The 25553-nt window shown below is 40.3% G+C and overlaps 1 protein-coding gene across 1 annotated transcript; it reads right to left on the reverse strand.

The window, feature by feature from the left end:
- Nucleotides 1-17365: 17365 nt before the first annotated feature.
- Nucleotides 17366-23716, reverse strand: LOC116570627 (spermatogenesis-associated protein 31A6-like). Its single transcript, XM_032307956.1, has 4 exons — nt 23500-23716; nt 22290-22347; nt 21658-21718; nt 17366-21392 (listed from the first exon to the last, which is right to left on the reverse strand). The coding sequence occupies exons 1-4, from the start codon at nt 23692-23694 to the stop codon at nt 17519-17521; spliced, it is 4188 nt and encodes a 1395-aa protein (XP_032163847.1). The 5' UTR covers nt 23695-23716; the 3' UTR covers nt 17366-17518.
- Between the last annotated feature and the right edge of the window lie 1837 nt (nt 23717-25553).

The raw sequence follows: 25553 nt of genomic DNA on the forward strand, positions 1-25553 counted from the left end.
TCCTTGAAAAAATGTCTATTTGGGTCCTCTACTCATTTTTCAATCAAATTATTTGCTTTACTGGTGTTGAGTTTGCTTTATTAAAGTTTTGTAATTTTTTTGGTGTTTTCTATTTTGTTAATTTCCACACTGATTTTTTTAAAATGTTTTATTTATTTGAGAGAGAGAGAAAGAAAATGAGAGAGTACACGAACAGGGTGAAGGGGACAGAGGGAGAAGTAGATTCACCACTGAGCAGGAAACTCAATATAGGGCTTGTCTTGATCCCAGGACTACAGAGATGACCTAAGTAAAAGGCAGACACTTAAAAGACTGAGCCACCCAGAAGCCTTCTACAATGATATTTTTAGCTTAATTTATTCTGCATACTTTGTTTTTGCTATTTAGAGATTTATTTATTTGAAAGAGAGTGAGCATGGGCAGGGGGAAGGACGACATGAGAGAGAGAGGGAGAAAATATCACCCAGTGTAGGGCTTGATCCCATGACCCTGAGATCATGACCTGAGAGTGGAAATCAAGAGTCAGACCCTTAACCAACTGAGCCACTCAGGAGCCCCTATAATTGTTGATTTTTCTGTTTCTCCCTGAAATTCTATCAGTTTTCTCTTGAGGTATTTTGGAACTACGTTATTAGGCATGTACACATTTTACAGTTTGTGTCTACTTGGTAAATTGATCCTTTTATCGTTATAATTGATTCTGCGTATCTATAATATTCTTTTCTCTGAATCTACTTTGTTATTTGCAAGTCAGGATCTCCACCCTCAATTCTAAATCATGTGGTCCTTCCAAACCAATAAACAACACGTGGTGGCCATTAATGATTCTGGATCATTCCTTTCTGAAGTTGCCAAAGACAATAGCTCTGCCTCACTTCTCACACTTACTGGTTTTATCCCCAGACGGTGTCCCATTTCTCAATCAATTTGCAAGCACCTTATGAAGACCTTAGAATGCATTAATGAAGAGAGTGAATGAGTAACATGACACAGGACACACTTGCAGCTTTCTCCTGGTCTCGTTTGCTGTGAATTGTGTACGCAGTAGTTCCATGATATCAGTTCAAGAACCAGCAGACATCCTGGTCTGTAGGATAATTAAAATGGTAAGGATAATATGATAAATTTCTCTTAAAACTATTTTGTTCAATTAGAAAGAACTGCATTTAATTCTGAAATTGTGCGTGCTTTAAGTGTTCTTTCTTTGCAAAATGTTAAAGTTATTTAAAAAAATATATTTTAAACAGAGAGACACAGTGAGAGAGAGAACACAAGCAGAGACAGTGAGGGAGGAAGAAGCAGGCTTCCTGCTCAGCAGGGAGCCTGAGCCTGAAGCGGGGCTGGATCCCAGAACCCTGGGATCATGACCTGAGCCCAGGACAGATGCTGAGCCACCCAGGCACCTCCTAAAGTTTTCTTTCTTGAAGAAATGTAAATCGTGTTATTTTTAAATCTTCATTTGAAAAAAAGAAAGTATTAATTAAGTTTTAATTCTGGCGCACCAATATCTCTGTTTGTGTATACTGTTCGAATAAATAGAAATCTTGAGATCATTCCTCCAAGGCAGTGGTCTCCAATGGAGTAAATATATGCCCAGAAATTACACAAGAAATTCAATTTGGGTGTGGGAAGAAATTATCAGACCTACTTTTATTCATTTTTATTTCAATGGAAGAAGATCTCATGCTTCACTCTTCTTTAACAGGCAGAACAGCAGGTTCCTTCCCATCATCCTTATCACATACTTTCTATTATATTGGATTCAGGAGGTCTGAATTGAGAGATTCATTAAAAGAAACAATCTGCCAAGAACCCTGAGCATCCCTGCACATTCTGTCTGGATGTAACAAGAATACAAGGCCTTAACTATTCTTTATGCAAGCATTTCTCAGGGGTGTATGTATAGCAGGCAACCTTGAGAGGTGAAATACTATTTTCTCACAGAAAAAGAGATTTACTACTGTTGACTGTAAGAAGGTGAATCTTCCAAGCTCCCCTATATCTCTACTATATTGCTACCCACTGCATGTGTAGACATGCATTGTAGACTCTTTGCATTACCCCTGTGCTAGTTGAAGGACTTGGGGAAACTGCTGGAGACATGAAACTCTTGCTATGGTTTTTGTCATGAATAAAGAAGTCTGTTTTCTCTCACATACATGTCTTTTGTCTTCTACAGCATCCAATGAGTAGTAATAATATTATCTGTTAGTTTACAAGTTCAGTAAAATCCTAGGCTTTGTGTAGTTCTTGATTGAGGGCTGATCCCTATACAGAAAAGCTGACAGTAGGATCTCTTGCTGGTTCACTATCAGCATATGGTAACATCGTATAGACTATAGGTGCTCCTCTATGTAACTAGACTTACATCATCTGGTTTTGACCAAATAACTCTTATAAAATGGGCAAATAACTTAAAAATATTCCTTCAGAGAACCTACAAACTGAAGGTCCTATTAATATAAGCACAGGGAACAACCTAGAAAATGTTCAGTTGGCAGATTCTAATTATTTGTTTAAACTGTCTCTCAGTTTTGCTAGTAAAAACTGAGGAAAAATTAATCACAACTGACAAAATTCAGTCACTGAAATTAGTCAGGAGGACCTAAAATATGGATTTATGAACAATTCTTACTTAAGTGTCTATTGTGCACCAAGATGTTATCCAGCCAGAATGATTAGTAACGGGGCACCTGGGTGGCTCAGTGGGTTAAGCCGCTGCCTTCGGCTCAGGTCATGATCTCAGGGTCCTGGGATCGAGTCCCGCATGGGTCTCTCTGCTCAGCAGGGAGCCTGCTTCCCTCTCTCTCTCTCTGCCTGCCTCTCTGCCTACTTGTGATCTCTCTCTGTCAAATAAATAAATAAAATCTTTTAAAAAAAAAAAAGAATGATTAGTAACATATTAAATAATGCTTTCTTTTTTATCTATTATTTTGGTATTTATTTTATATATGTTTAATAAACCTCACAATATGTTATTGTGTTATGTATATCATAGCATGGTTCATATAGTTAACCCATCTATCATCATCTATCATCTATGTGTCTTTTGTTTCTTATATTATGAGCAATCAATCACAGTTTTGTAAATCCTTTCTGGAGAGAGTGGCCCACAGACCTACTGAATCCTTTGGTTCCTGAAAAACTCCTACCTGCTCAGAGCATTTGAGTTCAGAGCACACTGTCTCCTTTTGGAGGTATCTGAATTTATGCACACAGGGATCCTCCCCTTTTCATGTGCTTTTACTGTGGGCATAAAGACTTCTTTGGAAATCAATCCTGGGAGCACTCCATCATTGTTCCTCAAGGCATGCATAGAGACTAAGTTCTGAAATGATGGAGGCACTATCTCAGGGAGGGACATTCTACTCTTTTTCACTGTAACACGCCTGGGGGCTCTGATTCATACCGTCAGTAACAGTCATTTACTAACAGTGAGCCAGGGACTGAAGTAATAATGAGGGATCAACTTTACTAAATAGCCAGACCAGTATCCTTTTTTACATGAATTAATGTCTCCATAATACAGGTGTGGAAACTGCCAGAATTGTTGGGTAAGTGACTTGTCCTGAGTCATCCAACTGGCAAGTGGCAGGTCCATGTGACCTGTGAGGTTCCAGAACCTACACTCCAACTTCTTCTCCAGACATTCTTTTGATGTGTGGACCATTGGGGAGTATGGAAAGGCCTTAGTAATCCTGCAAACATGCCCACCAACTCCTGTCAGTGAATATGAATATTTTCCTAGCACACTTTAGCTGAATACAGTTATGCCTGTTTTGTTCGTACGAACAGCCATTTCCTGCTCCAGCCCCAGCTGAGCTGTAGCTATCACCCACTGGGGTTGTCAGGACCACTACTGCAGGCAATGACTGGGGTGAACAGATTTCTATTGATAATTCTCAATTATCTGCATCAGGGTGCACTGTCACTGCACATATAATTCAGTTTTCTGTGGAAATGCTATGCCTCCTGTTTTTGTGGAATCATTAATCTCCAAAGCTGAAAGATGCTCAATTTTCTTTCAAAAGAAGATTACCAATCGTATTCTACAAATACATTAATTAAAAAAAAAAGAAATAAGGATGCCTGGATGGCTCAGTGGGTTAAACCTCTTGCCTTCGGCTCAGGTCATGATCTCAAAGTCCTGGGATTGAGCCCATCATCATGCTCTCTGCTCAGTGGGAAGTTGGCTTCCCCCTCTCTCTCTGCCTAGCTCTCTGCCTACTTTGAATCTCTCTGTGTGTGTGTGTGTGTGTCAAGTAAATAAATAAAATCTTTAAAAAATAATAAAATAAAAATTAATTAATTAATTAATCTAAAAAAGACTAAATTCCAAAAGTCAATATACCAAAGATCATTTTCAGACACCAAGAACATTCCTTCATAAACTGATTATTAATGATATTAATAAGAAAAGCTCTCACATGCAAATGAGAACCATGCAGTGCCTCAAGGGGAATCCTGAGCACATTATTCAGACCAGAACTAACACCATGCACTTGTTCTTAGATATGCTCAGTGATAGAAAAAAGTGCACAAAAGGCAACTGCTGTTTTACTGTGGGGAGTTTGAAATCCCCTTTTTGGAAAGAACAATAAACACTTTTAAAGGATTCAGAAAACCTGAAATCTGTGACTCCATTTTTTTTAAATCTTTTTTTTTTTTTTAAGATTTTATTTATTTATTTGACAGACAAAGATCACAAGTAGGCAGAGAGAAAGGGGGAAGCAGGCTGCCCACTGAGCAGAAAGCCCGATGTGGGGCTCTATTCCAGGACCGTGAGATCATGACCTGAGCCGAAGGCAGAGGCTTTAACCCATTGAGCCACCCAGGCGCCCCTCCATTTTTTTTTTTAAGTGCAGAGTAAATTTCCTCGAAAGTGTTTTCTTCAAAACTGCAACTTGTGAAGACAAATACCTGTGAGGAGTGCACTAGTTGTTATGCTTGCTGACTTTACACTGTTCTGACATTGAGAATTATCTTCCCTCTCTTTGGATTTTATTAAGTTTTAAAGTATTTTAAGTAGGTGATGTTAATCTTTAGTTCCATGACTTTTCCTTCCGCTCTTTTTCACCCTCCCTTGTTACACTGAGAGCTGAACAATTTTTTTTCTACTATTAAAGTTTGAATAAATTTTTAATTTGCTAATAAATGTATTTTTATATTGATATATACCTCTCATTTCAACATCTGGACAAACTTGAGACAGATGGTGTAAGGAGTTCTTTGTAATTTGTATCTGTAATATGAAGAATTAAGGCAAAATTTATCTAAGGTTTATATATCATATATAGTCATAAATATTCTTCTATATTTTATATGAGAGATATTTTCTCTTCTATTGCATTGTTTTCTTTTCTTCTTCTTCTTTTGAGAGAGAGAGAGAAAGAGAGAATGTGGGTGAGGTGCAGAGTGAGAGGGAAAGAGAAAGAGTCTTGAGCAGGCTTCATGCTCAGTGTGGATGGAACCTGACCCGGGGCTCAATCTTACAACCCTAAGATTGTGACCTGAGCCAAAATCAAGAGCTGAACACCTAACTGAGCCACCCAGGACCCTGTTTTGTTTGGCGTTGTTGTTGTTGTTTTGTATTTTGTTTTTAGGATTTACTTCATTTTAGAGTGGCTGGGAGGGGGCAGAAGGAGAGGATCTCAAGCAGATTCCTCCCTGAGCATGGAACAAGATGCAGAGCTCCTTCTCAGGACCACCTGAACAGAAATCCAGAGCTGGACTTTTAACCAACTGAGCCACCCAAGCGCTCCATACCTGATTGTTTTACTTCTTTTTTTAAAAAAAATTTTATTTATTTATTTGAGAAAAAGAAAGAGAGAGAGAGAGCATGAGAGAAGGCCTGAGGGGCAGAGGGAGAAGCAGACTCCCTGCTGGGCAGGGAGCTGGATTCGGGACTCAATCCTGGGACTTCAGGATCATGACCTGAGCAGAAAGCTGTCACCCAACCAACTAAGCCACCCAGGCACCCATGTTTTATTTTTTAACTTAATTAACCAAGAAAGCCATTTTTTGTCAACAGAGGTGAAAATACAGAAGTTAATTTGCTACTTTTAAATTTTAGTGCTTTTAAAATACTAGTTATTTATAATGACAGGTATAAAATGGAAAAGTAAGAATTAATTATTTTAAAAGGTTAGGTTGTGATTGTGGGACATGATGTTGATAGTCAACCATATTTGTACTTTTTTTTTATATTTGTATTTTTTATAATCAAAATAAAAAGTTTTTTTCAACAATCTTTAGCAACTATGTTCTATTTTTTTTTTTAAAGATTTTATTTATTTATTTGACAGAGAGAGATCACGAGTAGGCAGAGAGGCAGGCTGAGAGAGAGAGAGGAGGAAGCAGGCTCCTGCTGAGCAGAGAGCCTGATGCGGGACTCGATCCCAGGACCCCGAGATCATGACCTGAGCCGAAGGCAGCGGCTTAACCCACTGAGCCACCCAGGCGCCCTGTTCTATTTTTATTATCCAGAAAGGATACAGGAACTCAAACTGGAACAGAGAACTTGAGTATTTCATGGATTATTAAACTTACATTTGAAGAATATGCTAAAGATACAAATTCTGTATACAAAAAAAGTACTAGTGGCAGTTATTTAGGAAATACTTTTTTTGAAAGATTTTATTTATTTATTTGACAGAGATCACAAGTAGGTAGAAAGATGGGCAGAAAGAGAGGAGGAAGCAGGCTCCCCGCTGAGCAGAGAGCCTGATGTGGGGCTCAATCCCAGAATCCTGAGATCATGGACTGAGCCCAAAGCAAAAGCTTTAACCCACTGAGCCACCCAGCTGCCCCTAGGAAATACTTTCAAAAATGTATAATCAGGGGCCAATAATTGACTTCTACTGAAATACAGAAATAGACATTAGTAAAATAAAAAATCAGAATACACTTTATTGCCCATATTTTCATTTTATTCATAATTTTCTTGGAAAGTTGACAAGCAAAAGACATATCAGAATTTATACTTCATTCAGCAGAACCCCTGGGCCAGAAGGTCATACTCAGGAAAATAGGTGGAAATATCATTAAGAGAGCACAGTAAATAATGAAGGAAAAAAAAAGATTGGAATAGATAGGCATTTGCTAATGGAGAATGTTAACAGTATAATCCTTTAGGGTAACTATTTGAAAGCATTGAATTTCTATAACAACCAAAAGGGGGGGGTGGTCCTGAAGTACAATAATAAATGACAAATAATGAATAAATAAGATGAAGAAATCCTATATTAAACAGTACACATTGCAGAAGAATATCAAAGACTTCTGTAGAATCTGGGATCTGATGGCCTTTAATTCCCCTAGGCTAGAACTGCAGCCCTCCTTCCAGCCATCAACTCCAGGATTCCAAAACCTAGTCTCTGACTCTTTGGGCAGGTCACGTGACTCTCTTGGAGGCCCATGATAAAAGGAACATTGACCCTGACCTGGGCATAGTGCCCAGCTGTTCATAGGCTGGAGAGCATGCATTAGACTTCCTCTCTACAGCTCTGTAGGGTAAAAAAGGAAAAATATAATAAATCAAAACCATATGCCTCCAAATGGGCCTGAGAACTTTTGACTGTCTTGGCTTTGGTGGCTGAGGATGATGCAAAAGGTAGAACCCTCTCTTGGGGCTGGGCCTGCATTGGCACTCCTTGTGAGGCTATCAGCTAAATAATAAAATGTTTCTAGACCCCGTGGAAGAGAACTGTATGGCCAGAAACAGAACCACACATGCATGGGCTCAGCCTTAGGACAAGGCTGTCCTCTACGCCAAAGGGAGAAAGGCTATGCTGGGATCCTGAGGGTCTGTAGTCTGGTTCTTAGACAACCTGATGGAGCAGGTACAGGGGCAGAGAGGGGGAAGCCAGGTCTGGGTTGGTTCTTGGGTATGGCCCTACCTGGCCTTGAGAGCCCCACCCTGAAGGCTACAGAGACCTTGCGCTCACCAGGTTTCATGTGTGATTTCCATGCTGGACTGAAACCACAGCTACAGATGTGATGACCTGGGCTCGGTAGAGGTCAGTTTTCTGCTGGACTCCTGGTCTCAACTAGACTCCCTGCTTGCCCAAATCTGCCCCAGCCCACTACAGTGCCACATGTACCCTTGTTGCTCTGGCCATCATGAGCCAGGCTGTGCAGTAGTTTCCATTTGTTAAACAGACATGCCCTCATACCAGAAGTCAGGGGCCTCTTGGGAGGACCTGGGCTTGGTTCCAAATTCGCTGAATACAGATAAGAAAGGATGATCCTAGCAACTTTCAAGAACCCAGATAAGAGAAAGAGGGAATGAAGATTGGAAGGCCACTTGCAGGTGGCAGAATGTCAGCCTAGAACTGCTGAGCTTCATGAGGAAAAATACACTATATAATTTGGGATGTGACTGATCTCCATAATAAACCAGACACTGAGTACCTAGGCTCTCCAGGCCTCTCCACTCACACTTAAGAGACTCCATATCAAGAACTCTAGGAAGTAACACAGGACTCCCCAAACCCAGTCTCCCATCCAGAATGGCACCTTCAAATTGGCTGTACACACACAGATAGGCAGGTCCTACTGTCTCCATATTCCAGGGCCCCACACCACTCTAGGCTGTGAGGTGAGGGGCCTGGAGCTCAAGGAAATGACCTCTGAAAGTAGCTCTGTTTTTTGAAGACAAATGCAAATACAATTTGGATTCTCAAAATTAGGCAAACAAAAGGAAATTCTAGATTAACAGTGAATCATATCATTTTTCATAGAATACATGCATATTAAATAATGAAATAGTAAAGCAATAAAATCCCAGAGGCTTTAGATGTGAAATTAGAATGGAGTACTGTACTGTTTAAAACACATCAGAAAATCATATGAGTCACAAGTCCAAACATATTTTAGAGGACTTTAGGCAAACACATGAAAGAGAGGTTATGAGTAAAGCATTATTCCTGAACTATGGGGTGGACTCATCCCAGTACTTTGAACAGAACTAATACAGTGCAACAATATTTAGTTCCAAAACTGTTATTTGCTGCAAATACAAAAGGCAGATCTTGAGCTAAGTAGGCCACCCTTCCTTTTCCATCTGTCCTTCAGTTCTTGATTATGGTTCCTGTTTCTTCATCTTTTCATCTATCTTTTTTTTAAATCTCAAACTCAGGGCACCTGGGTGGCTCAGTTGGTTAAGCCTCTGCCTTCGGCCCAGGAGATGGTCTCAGGGTCCTGGGATCTAGCCCCGAATCGGGCTCTCTGCTCAGCAGAGAGCCTGCTTCCTTTTCTCTCTCTGCCTGCCTCTCTGCCTACTTGTGATATCTATCAAATAAATAAATAAAATCTTTAAAAAATAAAATCTCAAACTCAAATGCCAAAATACTCAGCTATTATACAAGCTATTGTTTTCTTAGTTTATTCTCTATCCAGCCTGAAATTTATTTTTTTTCTTCTGAAATTTATTTTTAATTTCCTTAGTATATAATTGGTTTCACATTCCTCAATTGTGTAATATTTCCATCAGGTACTAGTTTTCATGCTTGAAATGTATTCCCTTCCATACTTTAATGCATATATATTTGCTTTATATTTTTAAAACAATTTTTAAAGTAACTTACTGATTGTAAATTCTGTTGTCAGCATTTTATTGTGCTCAGCAATGAGGAGGGAAAAGGCAGAAGGAAAAAACCTCCTTTTTATCCTCAAGAGGCTATAGAGAAACCTTCTCTGACTTCAAAAGGTGGCCAGTTTCTTTTTCACTCTTTTTTATTGACTTCAAATCCATTAAGCTTTAAAATTATTTCCTACTTGTGTTTGTGTATTTTTGTTCTGTCACCATATAGATTGTGAATTCTGTGAAAGCAGGGGCCATGTTTATCTTGTTCAAGATCATGTCCCTAACATAGAACAAGCAGAAGCACTTGTGAAAAAGAATATGAATGCATAACTCTGTTGATAAATTAGTATAAAGAACTTTGCATAAGAATAGAAAGATTTAGAGACCAGATAGAAGACGCTTTTGCTTATATATTTTTTAAAAAGATTTTATTTATTTACTTGACAGAGAGATGACAAGTAGGCAGAGAGGCAGGCAGAGAGTCGGGGTGGGAAGCAGGCTTCCTGCTGAGCAGAGAGCTTGATGCAGGGCTTCATCCCAGGACCCTGAGATCATGACCTGAGCTGAAGGCAGAGACTTAATCCACTGAGCCACCAGGTGTCGCTTGCTTATATTTTTAAAGGGAATGTATTGTTTTCAAATTATTACAAATTTAATCAATAATGTTGATGTGGCTCAATTAAAAATAATACTTCTAAAAAAGGTTATAGAAAGAAAAAATAAGAAAAAAGATGTAGATATTTAGCATTCTGGTTGTTGGCTAAAAGGTAATTTAACCACTAAAAACATTCCATTCCATTGTTGTAATATATTTGTAATATATATAGACAGATATATGTCATGTATAATATACATTTATTTTCAAATTAATTTTATTGGGTAGTAACTCAAATAAAGTTAAAAGCATTCATGTCTTAACACTTATGCCTAGTATACTTAGATTAATTTTGACAAATGTATACAGTTGTGTATACACTACCATAGTCATGATATAGAAAATTTTCATTACTCAGAATGTTCCCTCAAGCCCCTTTGTGGTTAATGCTTACCTCCTTACAAAAGCAAACCAATGATTTGTTTTCAGTGATTATAATTTAACTATTTTCAAATTTTATGTAACAATAGTTTATACTGTGTACTCAGTGCCTGTTTTCTTTCACTCAGCATCTTTTGAGATACACCCACCCTGTTATGTATATTAAGTACTTCCCTTTTGGTTGCTGAGCTGTGGTATGGATATACCAAAATGTATTTATTCATTCACTTGTTAATGGACATTTAAGTTGTTGTCATTTGGGGACAACTATGAATAAAGCTGTTAAGGACATTTGTTACATACAAATTTTGTGTGGATATATGTTTTTATTTCTCTTGTGTAAATTCCTAGGAATGAGATATTTGGGTCATATGGTAAATCAATGTCAAGCTGTTTTCCAAAGTAGGACATTACTTTTTGAAAATTTGAAAATTTTTTAATTTCAGCAAAATTAACACACAATGTTATGTTAGTTTCAGTTGTACCAAATAACAATTTGACAATTTTCTACATTATTCAGTGCTTATCATAAGTGTTCTCTTAATCCCCTTCACCTATTTCATCCATACCCCTGCCCACCTCCACTGTGATAACCACCCATTTGCTCTCCATATTTTAGAGTCCATTTTCTGTTTCTTAAATTCCACATATAAGTGAAATCATATGGCAGTACAGCATTTTACATTTTCATCAGCAACTTATGAGAGTTCTAGTTGTTTCACATCCTTACCAACATTTTAAGACTTTTTATTAACCATGAAAAACATCTTTAAAAAAAGGTAAGATGACCCTCAGATCTAACACACTAGGCTTTAACCTAGTAAGTCCTTAAGGCTAATGGTTTCCAAGGAACAAGCTTTCTTTTATGCTGTGCAATAATAGAGGTTTGATACAAAAATAACTACACAAAGTGAAAAAAGCCAACAAATAAATTGGTATCTTCACAGCTAAATTCTTCACATTTTCTGATATATATTAAAAAGGAAAATTGGCAAATATTTTAGGTTAAGTACCAATATTTAAAAAAAATGAACTAAATCCCTAGATTTACCAATTTCATAAAATAAAGTAACTTTATAAATTAAAATTTTATGAAATAAATATAATTTTATAAAATTTCTCAATCTAGACAATAAAAAATTTGCCCAAGTAACAGATCTATTAGGTGGAGTCCAGGGGCCACATTCTAAAAAATAAATTTATGGACTCTAGAAAATAGCTATGTAAAGTATTACTAGTATAAAATTGTGTGGTGGAAATAAAAAGTTTGGTAATCTTTGTCCTGGAGCATCAAAAATACCTGAAATGAGGATGGCCAAGTTTTAGTTTACCATTGTAAACACATGGTAAAGATTGTGAAATCACAGGGAGAAGATGCTTTCTATTCCAGGTTCCTGACTCAGGAAAGGAAGAGCTGTAGATGTCACTACAGTGAATGAGAGTAAGAAAATCTAAAATCAGCTGTGTATTTCCCCAGATCCAGGGGTCCAGCTAACACACAAAAATGCTTAGAACCAAAGAGCTGCATAATCCACATTTCCTCAAAACGATGTTAGCATTTTCTGAATCCTCCTTTACTGTGTCTGCATGCATTATTTGACAGTTTTCTGAAGTTTCATCAGCGCCACTTTCACTGATGCAAATGCAATCAGTGTCTGTGCTGAGTGTCTGTGGTACAACGTGTCTGTGCAGAGCAGAGTGCAAGTACCTGCGAAATCAGGCTCTTCAGGTTACCAGACCCCATCATGCCTGGTGACTGGCGGGCCCAGTCCGAAAACGGGGCACAGCAACAAACTGAGAAAGGAAGGCCACCTGCAGCTGTTTGGGAAATGCAGCAGTCAACGTGGTCAGGGACACAATGAAAGACCAGTCTTGTGCCAGAAATGATTATGAATCGGCCTCAAATAAAAGGCAGCAATTATGAAGTCCCTGGATCATCTAGATCTGGGTGTTCCCTATTGTGCCTGTGGTGTGAGTACAACATAGCAGCTGTATACATTTGGGAACAATTCCAGAAATGTCATCTCTTTGGTAGTTCATTATAAAATGTATGAAGCTAAAAATATAATCTATGAAGAGGAATCCCTGTTAGGGGTTAATATTGTAGAACGACTACTTTGGAAGAGATCTTTTTTCCTTGAAGTATTAAGAAGTCATCATGTAATTGCTGCTCCTGCACATTGTCTCCTAGAGTGCTTAATTCATTAAAATCAGCATGAGGCCAGTTTTAAATAAAAATTAATATTAAGTCCAAATTTAGGAGGTTTTTGATCTCTGCTTCAATCTCGTTACTAGATATTGAGCTAAATCCAAATTTATACATATCTTAAGTATCATGTAAAAATATTTCATCTGTAGATTAAGAATCACTTCATTTTCAGCAAAATGTTTTGACGTAAAACTTTTGAATGCAAAAGGAATCTATTTTCGTTTTCTCTAATTTTTGATATCCATTTCTTCTGGAAATATATAAGTGATAAAACTTTTTAAAAAATTTTAAGATAGGTAAATCTTACTAAAAAATAAAAGATGGCCATAGAGTTTGGAAAAACTAATATATTGTAAGTAGATTGATCCCCCTTGATTTTTTATACTTAGGAAAATGTTCAAGTTTACTCCATGAAAATTACACAAATCTAAAGCAACATATGACAGATGAATGTGTAGTGATTAATACAAATGTTTCCTTAATGCATATTTTCATTGTCATTTAGCACAGCTTATTGAACTGTGAATTACTAGTGAGGAACAATGCATTCAACATGTTATAGTAATAAACTACTTATTATGGACATTTCCTATGTTGCCAGACATTCTGAACACCCTGAGCAACATTAACTTAAAAGACTAAAGAATAATCATTTGTTTTAACACTATTAAAAGTCAATTTGAAAAATATATTTTCCTGCATAAACTATTCCTAACTGAACCCATTTTGTTCTTATCAATAAATTTATCTTCATAATTTGACTATAAAAATGATCTGGTGGAATATTAGATGACATCCATGATCATATTCCATCATTTTATGATTCAATAATATCATAAAGGAATAAAGTTGAAAAATTCATAAACTGTTTAATTTTAAAGAAAAAGTGATTTCTTGGTTAAACAAAGTCAGCCCTGCTCCTCTTAGAGAAAAAACTATGATGTCATCATCCCAATGTGAAATCTGAGAAACTTAACCAGTAATATATGTTTGACAGCGGTCACTGAAACTTTATCAAGACAAGGAAAATAGGTTGGGTATGAGCCGTGAGAAATAGGTAGCCTTACTGTAATGTACCCTTTGGAAAGCACTGGATATATAATAAGTGACACTTTTCATTATTTGTTGTAATACAAATATTGATTAAATGACTAAATCAATTCAGATATTAATATAGCCCTTTCTCAGTAATTTTATTAGGCCATCTGTATATATCAAAAATACATATATTTTATAATATTTCAAATTCCTTTAAGCAATGTGTTCTTTTCTAGCTCTAATAATATAAAGTAGATATTAACTGCCTATCTTAGAAAATGTGCATTTCATAGAATTAAAAATAAATCCTTTTAAGAGCCTGTCCTTTTAACTATGTTAACTGAACATTAGGACTGTGTCATAACCTAAAGACATGTATAATAATATTAAAGGGTACTACATTTGAAGGAATAAAATAATTTTGTCAGAAATAAATTTTGCCAGATGATGTAATAGGACTATTACCAGGAATTTAACATATTTGTGAAAAATCTTCACAATTGTTAGCTTGTTAAAAAATAAAACTCCACAAACTGTTAAGTGCAAAATACTATGCTGGTTACACGGGCTTCTGGAAGGCAAGTGTGTGTCCAGATGCCTCTTTTCTGGTTTATTTCATTTCTACGGTCAGTTCGTTGCAGGTCTTTATTATGTTTCCAAAGTAAATAAGTAAACCATTTCTCCTTCAGGCCTTGTCCCCAAAATAATTTTTTAAAAAACGACAGTGACACCATTTAGCTGGATAATAACTAAAACTGGACAAATAAGATATTTTCTCTCATTGGAGACTGTTTCAGTTGTGTTTAAAATTTGTGATTCTAAGTTAATGAAAAACTGTGGAAATTAATTTTGCAAATCTACATGTAGAATGGGTAATTTTTCATTCAGAAAACTCCCCAAGTATAGAACCCCATTTAGTACAATGCTGACAATGTCTGATTGACGCTCTCAAGGGGGCACAATTGACAATCCCTCTTGTGTTGCCAAGTTTGATAAATGGTTTCATATTCACCAAGAAGGACTTGTCAATGGGTGTCTGCTTGGGATGGATGTAAGGTCTCTGTGAGGTCTTTGTGTCAGTCTTTGTGGGGTATCTGTATAAGGTCTCAATGTGTCAGTGGAAGATCTCTGTGTACTGTCTGTAGATGAAATCTTTCTGTGAGGTTTTTATGAGGTCTCTCTGAGGCTGCATGAGGTCTCTGAGTGTTGGTTTCCATATAAGGTTTGTATAGAGAGTACCTTTGGGAAGCTTCTGAGAGATTTGCTATCAGGTCTCTGGAAAATCTGAAATCTGTGCTAGGTTTCTGTTTGAGGATCTGTGGGGCAACATGAGGTCTCTATGTGAGGTCTCAGTGTGAGGTCTCTGTGGGGCAAAGTGGTAGGGAGGCACTGTGTATGGTGTCTGTGTGAGAGGTCTGTTGAGAGCTGTCTCTGTAAGGTCTATGTGTCATCTCTAGTGGGAGGTATCTCTGTATGTTGTCTCTGTGTGAAGGATCTCTGTGTGTGTCTCCATTTCTGCCTTTACTGAACCTTATGGAAATCTGAACAACAGAAGGGTAAAGGCACTTGTTTATTTTTTTGCTGTTCCAACAGCATCCTTGTCTGTGATACTTTTTCCAACAGGGGATGTGTGGTCCACCTCTAGCTTGTATCCCAGTCCCAAAACCCACATCTCAATGCTCCTAGAGGACCTAGCAGCAGCCAGGCTCAAGGTCCCCACTCTGTGCCACCCTCTCCTGAGTTCCTGAGGGCCTAAATGTACTCTGTCTTGGGTTCCAATCCCTTCCCACAGGCCTTATCTCCATTTTCATTGGTGAACCCACTCTGGGGGCTGCCTCAGTAATTGGGGCCCAAAAGCAAGACCCAGTTCTAGGGAGAAACCAGTGACACAATCAGGCCTATACTCAATCTGCTCCTCCTCCCCAGGTCCCAGTCCCAAATGTTGGGCATCCTGACAGGCATGGGGGATAAGGCCCATTCTTTTGTCTTCTGGATCAGGAGTGTCTCCTGGAGCAAGACTCTCTACGCTGGGAATGATGCCCTCTGCAGCTGTGCACCGTGTACCAGGTGTGTGGCACAAAGCACAGAATAACTGTAGAGAAATTGCTTAGCAACCTTCTTTCCCATATGGATAGAGGCCAGAAGTGGAGAGAACAGTATACCACTCCTGGACTGCACTTCCCATTTTGAACAGGTCACTTCCATGCTCTTTCGAACTCGCTTTGATAAATCCGGTCTAATGTCTTCATCTTCTGGGCTCTAGTGTGAGCAAGAACTTGGAGCCAGACATGATTTCAGGCCAGTTTCTGGGCCTTTTAAGTCCCCACCATTCCTTAAGGAGCAGTCCTTGGGTCATGTGTTTAAGTAAAATTCAATAGACTGGGAGTCACAGCCCAAGTTTCCTGAGTCTTAGATTTTCCACTTATTATTGTCATCCCTTCTAGAATTCAAGTGGTGATAAGGTGTAAGCTTATTAAATATATTATTTGAGATTAATCTTCCCTGATTTGCTTTACTTCTAAAAGTTGGGCCATCTGTTTTGGACATAAGTGAGGCTTCCCTAGGTCTGTGATCTTAGAGCTGTACGGAGGAGACCTTGATGGGGTATGATGATCTACCGGGCCCTTAACCTTTCCTTTACTCCAGGCCTTTAGATGGGATATCAGGGGGCTTTTCATTCACTGCACATTTATGGGTACCATGTGCCACTTTGCCTTCTTCTTTGGATCCAACCTCTTCAATTTGTCTCCTACATCCCATTCTAAGTTCATGTGTTTAACCATCAGATAGTTACTACACCAGGTACACTCCTGTTCAGAACTCCTTTTCTGGGCTTAACATAGAAGGAAATTATGTGACCCTTGAATATTCATTTAGGTGGAGGTAAACACAACTCTCAGCAACCTCCCTGCTCTTCCCCACTTACATACACGTGGAGCTGGAAGTACCACTGTCATCACTGGAAATGCAGGGAAGGCAGAGGTGGAAGAGAGTGACACTGTACATTTCATTAAACCTAAGCTAAGAGGGATCCATAGGGTCTATCTCAACCCCAACTCTTTATCAGAGCAGGGATTCTCAAGGGCAAGTATCATCTATTCTTCACCAAGAGATCCAAGGACAAGATTTCTTCTGCTTCTGAACTTTAGGCTCTGTCCCTCTCCCAAACTTCTATCTACTTGATTCTGACATTTCCTGGAGCCCCATGATGCCTCTATAAACTTACCCCCTACAGCTTTATAAAATTCAAGTAGTAGAACTTTATAAAGTTCCAGGTAGAGTGGAAGCAGGAGAAAGACAAGTTGAACCAGATCTTGGGATAAGTTCTTCATAGGTATTTCTCATCTTTTTAGAGTAGTTTTTGTTTGTATAATGACAGTATTATGAAAAAAAATGAAAAGATTCAAGATAAGGAGCAAGCCTACAATGCCCACAGCCAAACACCCTTCATGTCCCTCCCTTCTAGAACCCAAAGCATATACCAAGCACAGCACAAACAAAAGCAATCATATCACCCTCTTATGTGGGGAAAAACATATATATTGGGGAATATTAAGTATTTGGGTGTGCTAGAGAGAAAAAGTTTTCTCTACATGGACTTTTTTTTTCTTTGAGATATTTTCCTACCAGGAAAGACTAAAGAAGCATTTTATGGTTGACTAGACAAGATCCCCCCCTGAAGAAGACAGTGCCGTGGGCAGTGTTGATGGTGGCCTGGCACACCTGGCATCCTTGGCCCATACTGGCAGGGACTGACTGGAGACAAAGTCTTCTTGGGAGGAGGGGATGGGAAGTGCTTCAGGCCCAGCTGCTCATCCTTGAATCTTACACTTTTCAAGGACTGTTGGTGTCTGGCCTGCCTTTCCCTGATAGAGCTACTTGGGTCCTTGGAGGTAGCTTGGTGACCGTGAGCTGTATAACTCATTATTCTCCGTTGCTCTGGGTAGAAGGGAAGTCTGTGGTAGCAGACATATCCACATACTGGGGCTTGGAGTTCCTGTTTGTGTTCGTTTAACTTTGTGGCATGAAGTCCATGGTGAATTACCATTTTCTCCTCTAGAATCTGTCCAACAGTTGTCATGAGTGCTTGAGCCTCAGGAGTCTCACTGGCCATAATTGATCTGCTTTTGACTGGTCCTTGGCTCTGGGCAGAGGCTATTATTGGCTTACATTTTTGCAGAGCATTCTGACCTTTGACTTTCTCACTGGGGAAAATCCATTGAAAAAAGCGCCTCACCCTTTTTCTGAAGAGGCTTTCAGGAGGACCCTGTTTCTTCTCTGGTGGAACCTGGATGTATCTGCTCCTAACAGAATCTGTTATTCCCCTGACTGGGGCAGGATGACACATACACTCGGCTTGAGAGGTCCTCAATTCCTCAAATTGTTCTTCATTTCCTGAATTGAGCCTCCTATAGTCCTCTCTTTTATTAGTAGGGACAGTCATCTTGCTCTGGCTCTTCCATGAGTCCTGAAGTTTAGGGATCATGGGCTCTTGCTGCCTTAGGCAGCTCCTTTGGTCTGTTATGAAGCCATATAGCATCTGGGAAGGTACCGTGTCTCCAGTAGATACTCTCTGGGGATGACACTGCGGCACCTGAGAAGCCAAGTTGTCTACATCAAGAAGCATGTTTGTAGAATAGTCTTGAAGCTGGTTCTCTGACTTTGTATTCATTTTGGACTTAAATTCACTAATCTCTTCATTAAGGCACGTCTCTCCAGGATCTTGGAAAACAGACATTCTAGAAAGTTTTTTACTGGTATCTAAATTCCCCATATGCACATTTATGGTTTGGGATTTTGTGAACCCATTGTTTCCCAAGCACATTGGTTCCACTGCCTCCCTGTCCTTTTCAGCACTAAAACATTGCGATCCTAAGCTCATCTCCAGCATTGCTACCCTATGGCAGGGGTCTTGTGAGGCCCAATCCATAATCTCCTCTCTTGGCTCATTCCTGGCCATTGTTGAACTGGGACTCAACTCTAGGCTGTTCCTCTCAATGCATTCCACAGAACTGCTCTGCTGAGTGTTGCCCATGAAGTTGAGTGTGAGGGACTGAGAAGGTGGCCTGTCCTCCTGTCCAATCAGAAAGGCTTTTAAGGGGCCCTTGTTGTCACCAGATGGGGCCCTTCCCAGCGCCCTCTGGATTTCCCCATACATAGGTGAAGGAGCAAGGAAAGGCCTTTCCAGGGTAGAAACTGATTCTTCTATTGTTGCCTTCTTTCCCAGACATGACTGAGAAGGTTTTCCCAGGAATTCAGCAAACTTGACCATTGAGGGGGCCCCAGACACACAGGTGGCTTCTGGGGCAGAAGCAAACTGTAGAATGGGTAAGGGTTGAACCTTTTTCAACTTAAAGAGATTTATGGGTTTGAGGACCTTGAGTGGTAGACTCCACCTGTGCCTCACCCAAAACCTTATAATATGTGATTCCAGCACTTCTTGAATATCTGGATGGAGGAAGGAAACCCTGTGAGAGGTGTTCACATATGGTCTCCAACCCTTCAAGATTCCTAGATTTCTGATTTCCATGTCAGTGTTGGACTTGGGAAAAGCATGGTTGACAGCCAGACTGGTTTGGTGCACACTCATAGGCATATGTTCACTGATCTGCCCCAACTTCCTGCTCAAATTGAGTGTCAAGAGGTTTTCTAGATTCTTATCTAAGTTTCTTAGTAAATCACTTCCTGAGTCACTCTGTGACAGCCTCAAGTCACTTTCTGACTCCTCAGAGCCCACTCCCTGAAACCTTATTAGTGAGTTCTCTGAGGCCCTGGAGATATCTTTTGGGACCTTCCCCAAAATATACCCCAGGCCCTTGCCCATGCCCTGGCTTAGTTGGAAACCCACTTTCTGTGTATCCTTGCTGCTTTTACCTGCAAATGCAGAGGGCCGTGAGGGTCCATGCTTACCCTTTGCCTGACATGTCCCTGGTAATTCACCCTGATATTGTCTTAGTTCCAGAGACTCTTGGATCTTACGGGGTAACTCCCAACGGTGTTGAACAAGCCACTTTTGTAGGTGTTGCTCCAGTTGCCTACGGAGCTCAGGACTGATTGGGAAATTCTCAGGAAGGATGGAGACCACCCAGCTGTCTTCAGGAAGGTTGGAAGTGAAGACACTAAAGACCTCTTGAGATCCTTTGATTACAGAGGATAAAGCCCCACTTTCTAGTTGCTCCTGCAACAAAGGCCATTCTGGGTGTTGAATCTCAGTTGGGATGAGAAATTGTGACTTATCCCGGGCTATAGGGCAAGATATTTGACAAGCTCTAATTTGAGGTGAGGAAGAAGATGATAGGATTGGAAGAGAGGACTGGAGATGATCTTGGGTCAGGATCTGAGTGAGAGGTGCGTGTTGGAATTGGGGTATGGTTGAAATCAAGTTTTGAGATTGGAACTCCAGTTGGGATAGGGGCTTGGACTGGGAAAGCATTGGAGATAGTTTAGGCTGCATTTGAACTGGGCAGGCACTTGAGATTCCATTGAATAAGAAAGAAGGAGACTGTAGTGCTGAAGAGCTTTCAGAGATCCAGGCAGTAGCCACCAGAGATTCACTGTGTAGAGAGGGGAGGCCCCAAAAAAGTTGGTTATATTTCTGTTGTAGATGGTGCCCCAAAACCTTAGGATATGAGAGCTGCTGAGGACCAGGCAACTGCTCTGGTTTGCCTTTTGTGCTCCAGAAGTGTTGGGGGCTTTTCTGCTCAACATCCAGTGATTTCAACATATTTCCCAAAGAATTCAGGTGGTAGTCAGGACTCATTTGTTTTGGATATGATCCATCTTTTTCTTTTTCTTTCCAAATATTGATCTTGATGCCTTCTGTGACTTGTATCTCCAGGAACTTCTGGTCATCAGAGCTGAGCAAAGAGGGAGCAGCAATTCTTAGTTTTTCAGTGGGGTTTGCCCAGAATGAGGCCTCTGGTGAGTGGTGGGAAAGGTGTTCATGTTGATACTCATAATTTGAGGAGGTTGAGAGGCACAAGGCTTTGGCAGCGGTGTGCCACCAGGACAGGGCTGAAATAGGACAGCTTGAGTGGCCAAGGCCTGAGGTGGTTGGGATAGGAGAAGCTGACCATGGGGTATGAGATGACCTCTGTGTAATGGTGCCCAGTGGTAATGTCTTTGAGTCACACTGAGGAAGAGTCAGAATGGAGTCTGAAGGTTGTGGGGCAGAAGAGGTGGTCAGTGGTGGAGGGCAGGCCTCTGAATTAAGGGGACGTGGAGAGGGAGGGGAAAGAGCAAGTGGCTGGGGTAAAAGGGGAATAAAAGTCTCTGGTGGCCAAGAGACACTCAGAGATGAGTGGGAATGAACAGAAACTGAAGAGGTCTTTGGGCCAAGAAGTAGAGGGCGCTGGGTCAGAGGAACTGGGGTAGCCAACAAGGACATGGCAGGAGCAGCAGCATCCACATTCTCTCCGCATGGTTGGTGGGCTCCAGCAGGCACTGCTTTGTACAACTCACCAGGGAGATCTTGACATAAGAGTTGATGAAAGCCACCCTTGTCAGGGAGCCTCCCCAGGCAGCTGCAGGAGACAGGAAGCACAAGCTGCAGCTAGAAGCTGACCGGGCAAGGTGGGCAGGGCAGGTTGGGCAGAGATAAACACCTGTGATTCACAGCCCTCCACAGCCCCCATGCTGACTTCACACTGCTCCTGCTATTCCTAACCCCAGAGTTTCACCCACATCTTGTTCCCGTGGCTCCCCTTCCCAGGGTTCCCTGTGATCCCAGAGTCACATCATAAGCTCTGGGACAGAGGAGGGTCAAGGAGAGGGGGAAACATTCTTCACCTCTGCAAAAGTGAAATCAGGCTGCGAGCTCCCTCCAGTTCTTTCAGGCAATTTCTGCAAGCTGGAAATCAGGAAACTGGGTTACAGTGGTGAAAATAGGGGCCTAAGGATTTTACAGAAGACTGAGTGCAATATTTCCTTAGGGTTAAAGTATTGGGTGATTAGACTATGGAGCCCAAGCATCAGTGCTCAAAGCCACAGAATCCTTCACAGTGATGGCAAGTCCTATGATGCAGGAGTGCTGCACTCTCCTATCCATCACCCCTCAGAGTCCTCACAACCACCTCACTGGGGAGAAAGGGTAAGGGTCACAAAGGAATCTGAGCAAACTTAAAACACTTATCTACAGTTGGACTTGGAGGTTCCACCTCTGAATCCAAGCATTATTGGTCCACTACAGCCCACACACCCTTGCCAGGCAACACCTATTTCAGCCCCAGCAGCTTCCTTCCAAGCACAGAATCTGGAAAACACACAGTATCTGATCTCCTTCCCAGACCCTCTTTGAGACTCTGTTTCCTGAGGGATGGTCTCTGTACCTGGCATGCTCAGAGACTGTGGAGCTGGACCCTCAGGGGCAGGAAGGATGGAGGATAACTTGGGGCATGCAGGACTAAATGGCATAAGCTTACCTTTCAAAGCTCCACTTTTCTTCTTACTCCTGCTCCTCTTCCTCAGTTCCACCTGACGCTAATAGAAAAGATGAAGGGCTGGAACTCAATTCTCTCTTCTCTCTCGATGGTCTGCAAATGCTCACTTTTCATGAACAGTATGAACAACTACATTCTACGTTTATACATCTAATCGGGATCTGTGGTTTTCTTTCCTTTCACTCATTTTTTCCCTTTTACTCATTTTTTAAAAGATTTTTATTTATTTATTTGACAGACAGAGTTCACAAGCAGGCAGAGAGAGAAGGAGGGGAAGCAGGCTCCCCGCCGAGCAGAGAGCATGATGCAGCACTTGATCCCAGGACCCTGAGATCATGACTTGAGCCAAAGGCAGAGGCTTAAACCACTGAGCCACCCAGATGCCCCCGTTTTACTCATTTTTAAAGTGGATAAAAATATTTTAAATTTTTCTTTGGGACGCCTGGGTGGCTCAGTGGGTTAAGCGGCTGCCTTTGGCTCAGGTCATGACCCCAGCGTCCTGGGATCGAGTCCCACATTGGGCTCCTTGTCGCATGGGGAGCCTGCATCTCCCTCTGCCTCTGCCTGCCACTCTGCCTGCCTGTACTCTCTCTCGTCTCTCCGACAAATAAATAAAATATTAAAATTTTTTTTTTCTTCTTTGAAGATGCAAACCCAGATTTTCTATGTCAGATCACTATGGATTTCTCTCATTGCTATTCCTCTACTCAGAAATTTATACACATTCTGAGAACTACAGGTCCTTCTCTGCTCCATCAGATAGGACTCTGTTTCCCAAGCTCAGAGCCCCAATCTAGTCCCTTACAGGCTCTTCAGAGATTAGCGCTGCCTCCAGATCGGCTCTAACACAGAGGAAGAGCTTACCTGAGGCACCTGCCACAGGAAGGGGAAAGTGGCTGGTGAAACAATGCTTAGGAGTCTCTTCCTGCAGAAAATAAACTCTTAGTATATAGCCCTCACTCACTGGTCACTGTTTGTGACTTTGCTCTGGAACCCTCTACAACACCTGGACTCTGGATCTGAGATCTTGGGATGGAAATCCTTGTGCCCTCTCTAACCCTTGCTGGTCTGGCTTGTCCCTAGAAGGGTGATGTTCTATTCTGAGACTTCCTATCTCAGAAGTTTCTCAGGTGATTTAGAAATGTGGATATAAGAGATAATCTCTGTTGGGGTTTAGCCAAAGTTTCCTTACCTTCCTGGTGCTTCTATATTTCCTAGCTGGTGGTAAGGATGGATTACTCTGAAAGCAGGGGAGTAACAGAAGAAAGAGGCCAAGTCCACATAGGAAAGCAAAGATGGTATCAATCACCCAGGAGGTGGGACTGGAGCTCAGCCAGGTGGTGCCAGTGCTTCTCAGAGTAAAGAAATTCTCCATCTTTGGAATCATGCTGCTGCCCTCAGGCAACTGAGCACTGGGACAGAACTCAGGCTTGCATCACAGAGCTATGGTCTTGTCACAAAGGGTTCCTGAGAATGGGGGAGGGAGCAGTCAGAGAACAGGCTGGACAACCACCCCTCCCCCACCATTCAGCACCACAGAATCCTGCAACATCCTTGGCCTTTTAGATTCCTCTTTCCAACTCTACTCGTATGTCAGAGAGACCTTTGCCAATTTTCTATTTATTCCATCTGGAACTCAGATATTACATGGTCCCCATTGTTCATTAACTATCTTGGCTTAAAGCCCACCCTTAAAAATCTGAAGTTGACCCTACAATTTTGGCTATTTCCCAAGATATTTTACTCTCAAGATTTTCTCTGTCTTCAACTCCAGCTTCCCATATGTTTTTGTATTGTATAAACCCAGGTACATAACTTAAATTTCTTTTGCACTTAGTTTTATGAATTTTAGTGTTTTGTCTCATCTTCAGAAAGACATTCACAAAATAATTTATTATTCAAAATTCATAAATCAATGTATGAAAGTTATAGTTAAAATTTTAAGTGTTTTTTTTTTAAGCTTGTAGTTTTTATAATTCTGAAGCTAGTAAAGCTTTAAACTGGACAAAGACTTTTGGGACATGTTGGATACACACACATGTGCACATGTACACACACACATAACCACACTTATCCATTCACAAACCAATCCAGTATTTCCAAATCCAAGAATCCACAATTTTCTACTGGGAACATTTTACATATGTTGTCTTGACCTGAATTTGTATTTCATTTTTGTCTTAGTTTTAATTTTTTTTTCAAGTAAGTTTTGAAACATGTTGTCTTAATCCATTAGGTTTTCTATAACAAAATACCACAGACAGGGTGGATTATATAACATTTATTTCTCACAGTTCTGGAGTCCAGGAATTCCACAATCAAAGTACCAGCATGATCAACTTCTGGTGAAGTCCCTCTTCCTAGTTCATAGGCAGAAACTTCTCATTGTGTCTTCATCTGGTGGGAAGGGGCTAGGGATATATGAGGAGATTCTTTTATACTTATATTTTTGTGTGTGGTGTAAGAAAGTGGCCTGGTTTCATTCTTCTGCATATGGCCGTCCAATTTTCCCAACATTAATTGTTGAAGAGACTAGTTTAAACTTAAGTAATTCCTTACTTTCAGTATGAAAGGAATGAAAATCTTGGAAAGATATTCAAATATACAGGAAAATTAACTATCATATATTCAGTTAATTTTTAAATTTAAATTCAAGTTAATTAACATAGTGTATTAATAGTTCTGGAGTAAATTTGGTGACTCATCAGTTGCATGTAAAACCCAGTGCTCATTACACCAACTGCCCTCATTAATGCCCAACACCCAATTAAACCATCCCCTGACCTGCCTCCTCTCCAGCAACCCTCAATTTCTTCCCTGTAGTTAAAAGTCTTTTATTGTTTTCTTCTCTCTCTGTTATTATTTTATTTTTCCTTCTCTTTCCCTGTGTTCATCTGATTTGTTTCTTAAATTCTACATATGAGTGAAATCATATGGTATTTGTTCTCTGACTTATTTCACTTAGGATAATACCCTCTGGTTCCAACCATGTTCTTGAAAATGGCCAGATTTCATTCTTTTTGATGGCTGAGTACTATTCCATATCGCGCACGCACACACACACACACACATACACACACACACACTCACTTCTTTATCGATTCATCTGTTGATGGACACTTGAGCTCTTTCCATATTTTGCCTATTGTAGACATTGCTACTATAAACTTTGGGGTGCATGTGCCCTTTCAAATCACTATGTTTTAATCCTTGGATAAATACCTAGTAGTACAATTGCTAGGTTGT

The sequence above is a fragment of the Mustela erminea genome, chromosome 12, assembly GCF_009829155.1.
Source record: "Mustela erminea isolate mMusErm1 chromosome 12, mMusErm1.Pri, whole genome shotgun sequence".
NCBI classification, from domain to species: domain Eukaryota; kingdom Metazoa; phylum Chordata; class Mammalia; order Carnivora; family Mustelidae; genus Mustela; species Mustela erminea.

What these genes read in the sequence shown, in the direction of transcription:
- LOC116570627 (XM_032307956.1), bottom strand. Translation starts at nt 23,694, where the DNA reads ATGATTCCAAAGATGGAGAATTTCTTTACTCTGAGAAGCACTGGCACC. An exon ending in GAAAAGTGGAGCTTTGAAAG is followed by an intron (nt 21,719 to 22,289) that starts GTAAGCTTATGC and finishes CCTGATTTCCAG; the next exon opens with CTTGCAGAAATTGCCTGAAA. An exon ending in CTGATTTCACTTTTGCAGAG is followed by an intron (nt 21,393 to 21,657) that starts GTGAAGAATGTT and finishes TGTCTCCTGCAG; the next exon opens with CTGCCTGGGGAGGCTCCCTG.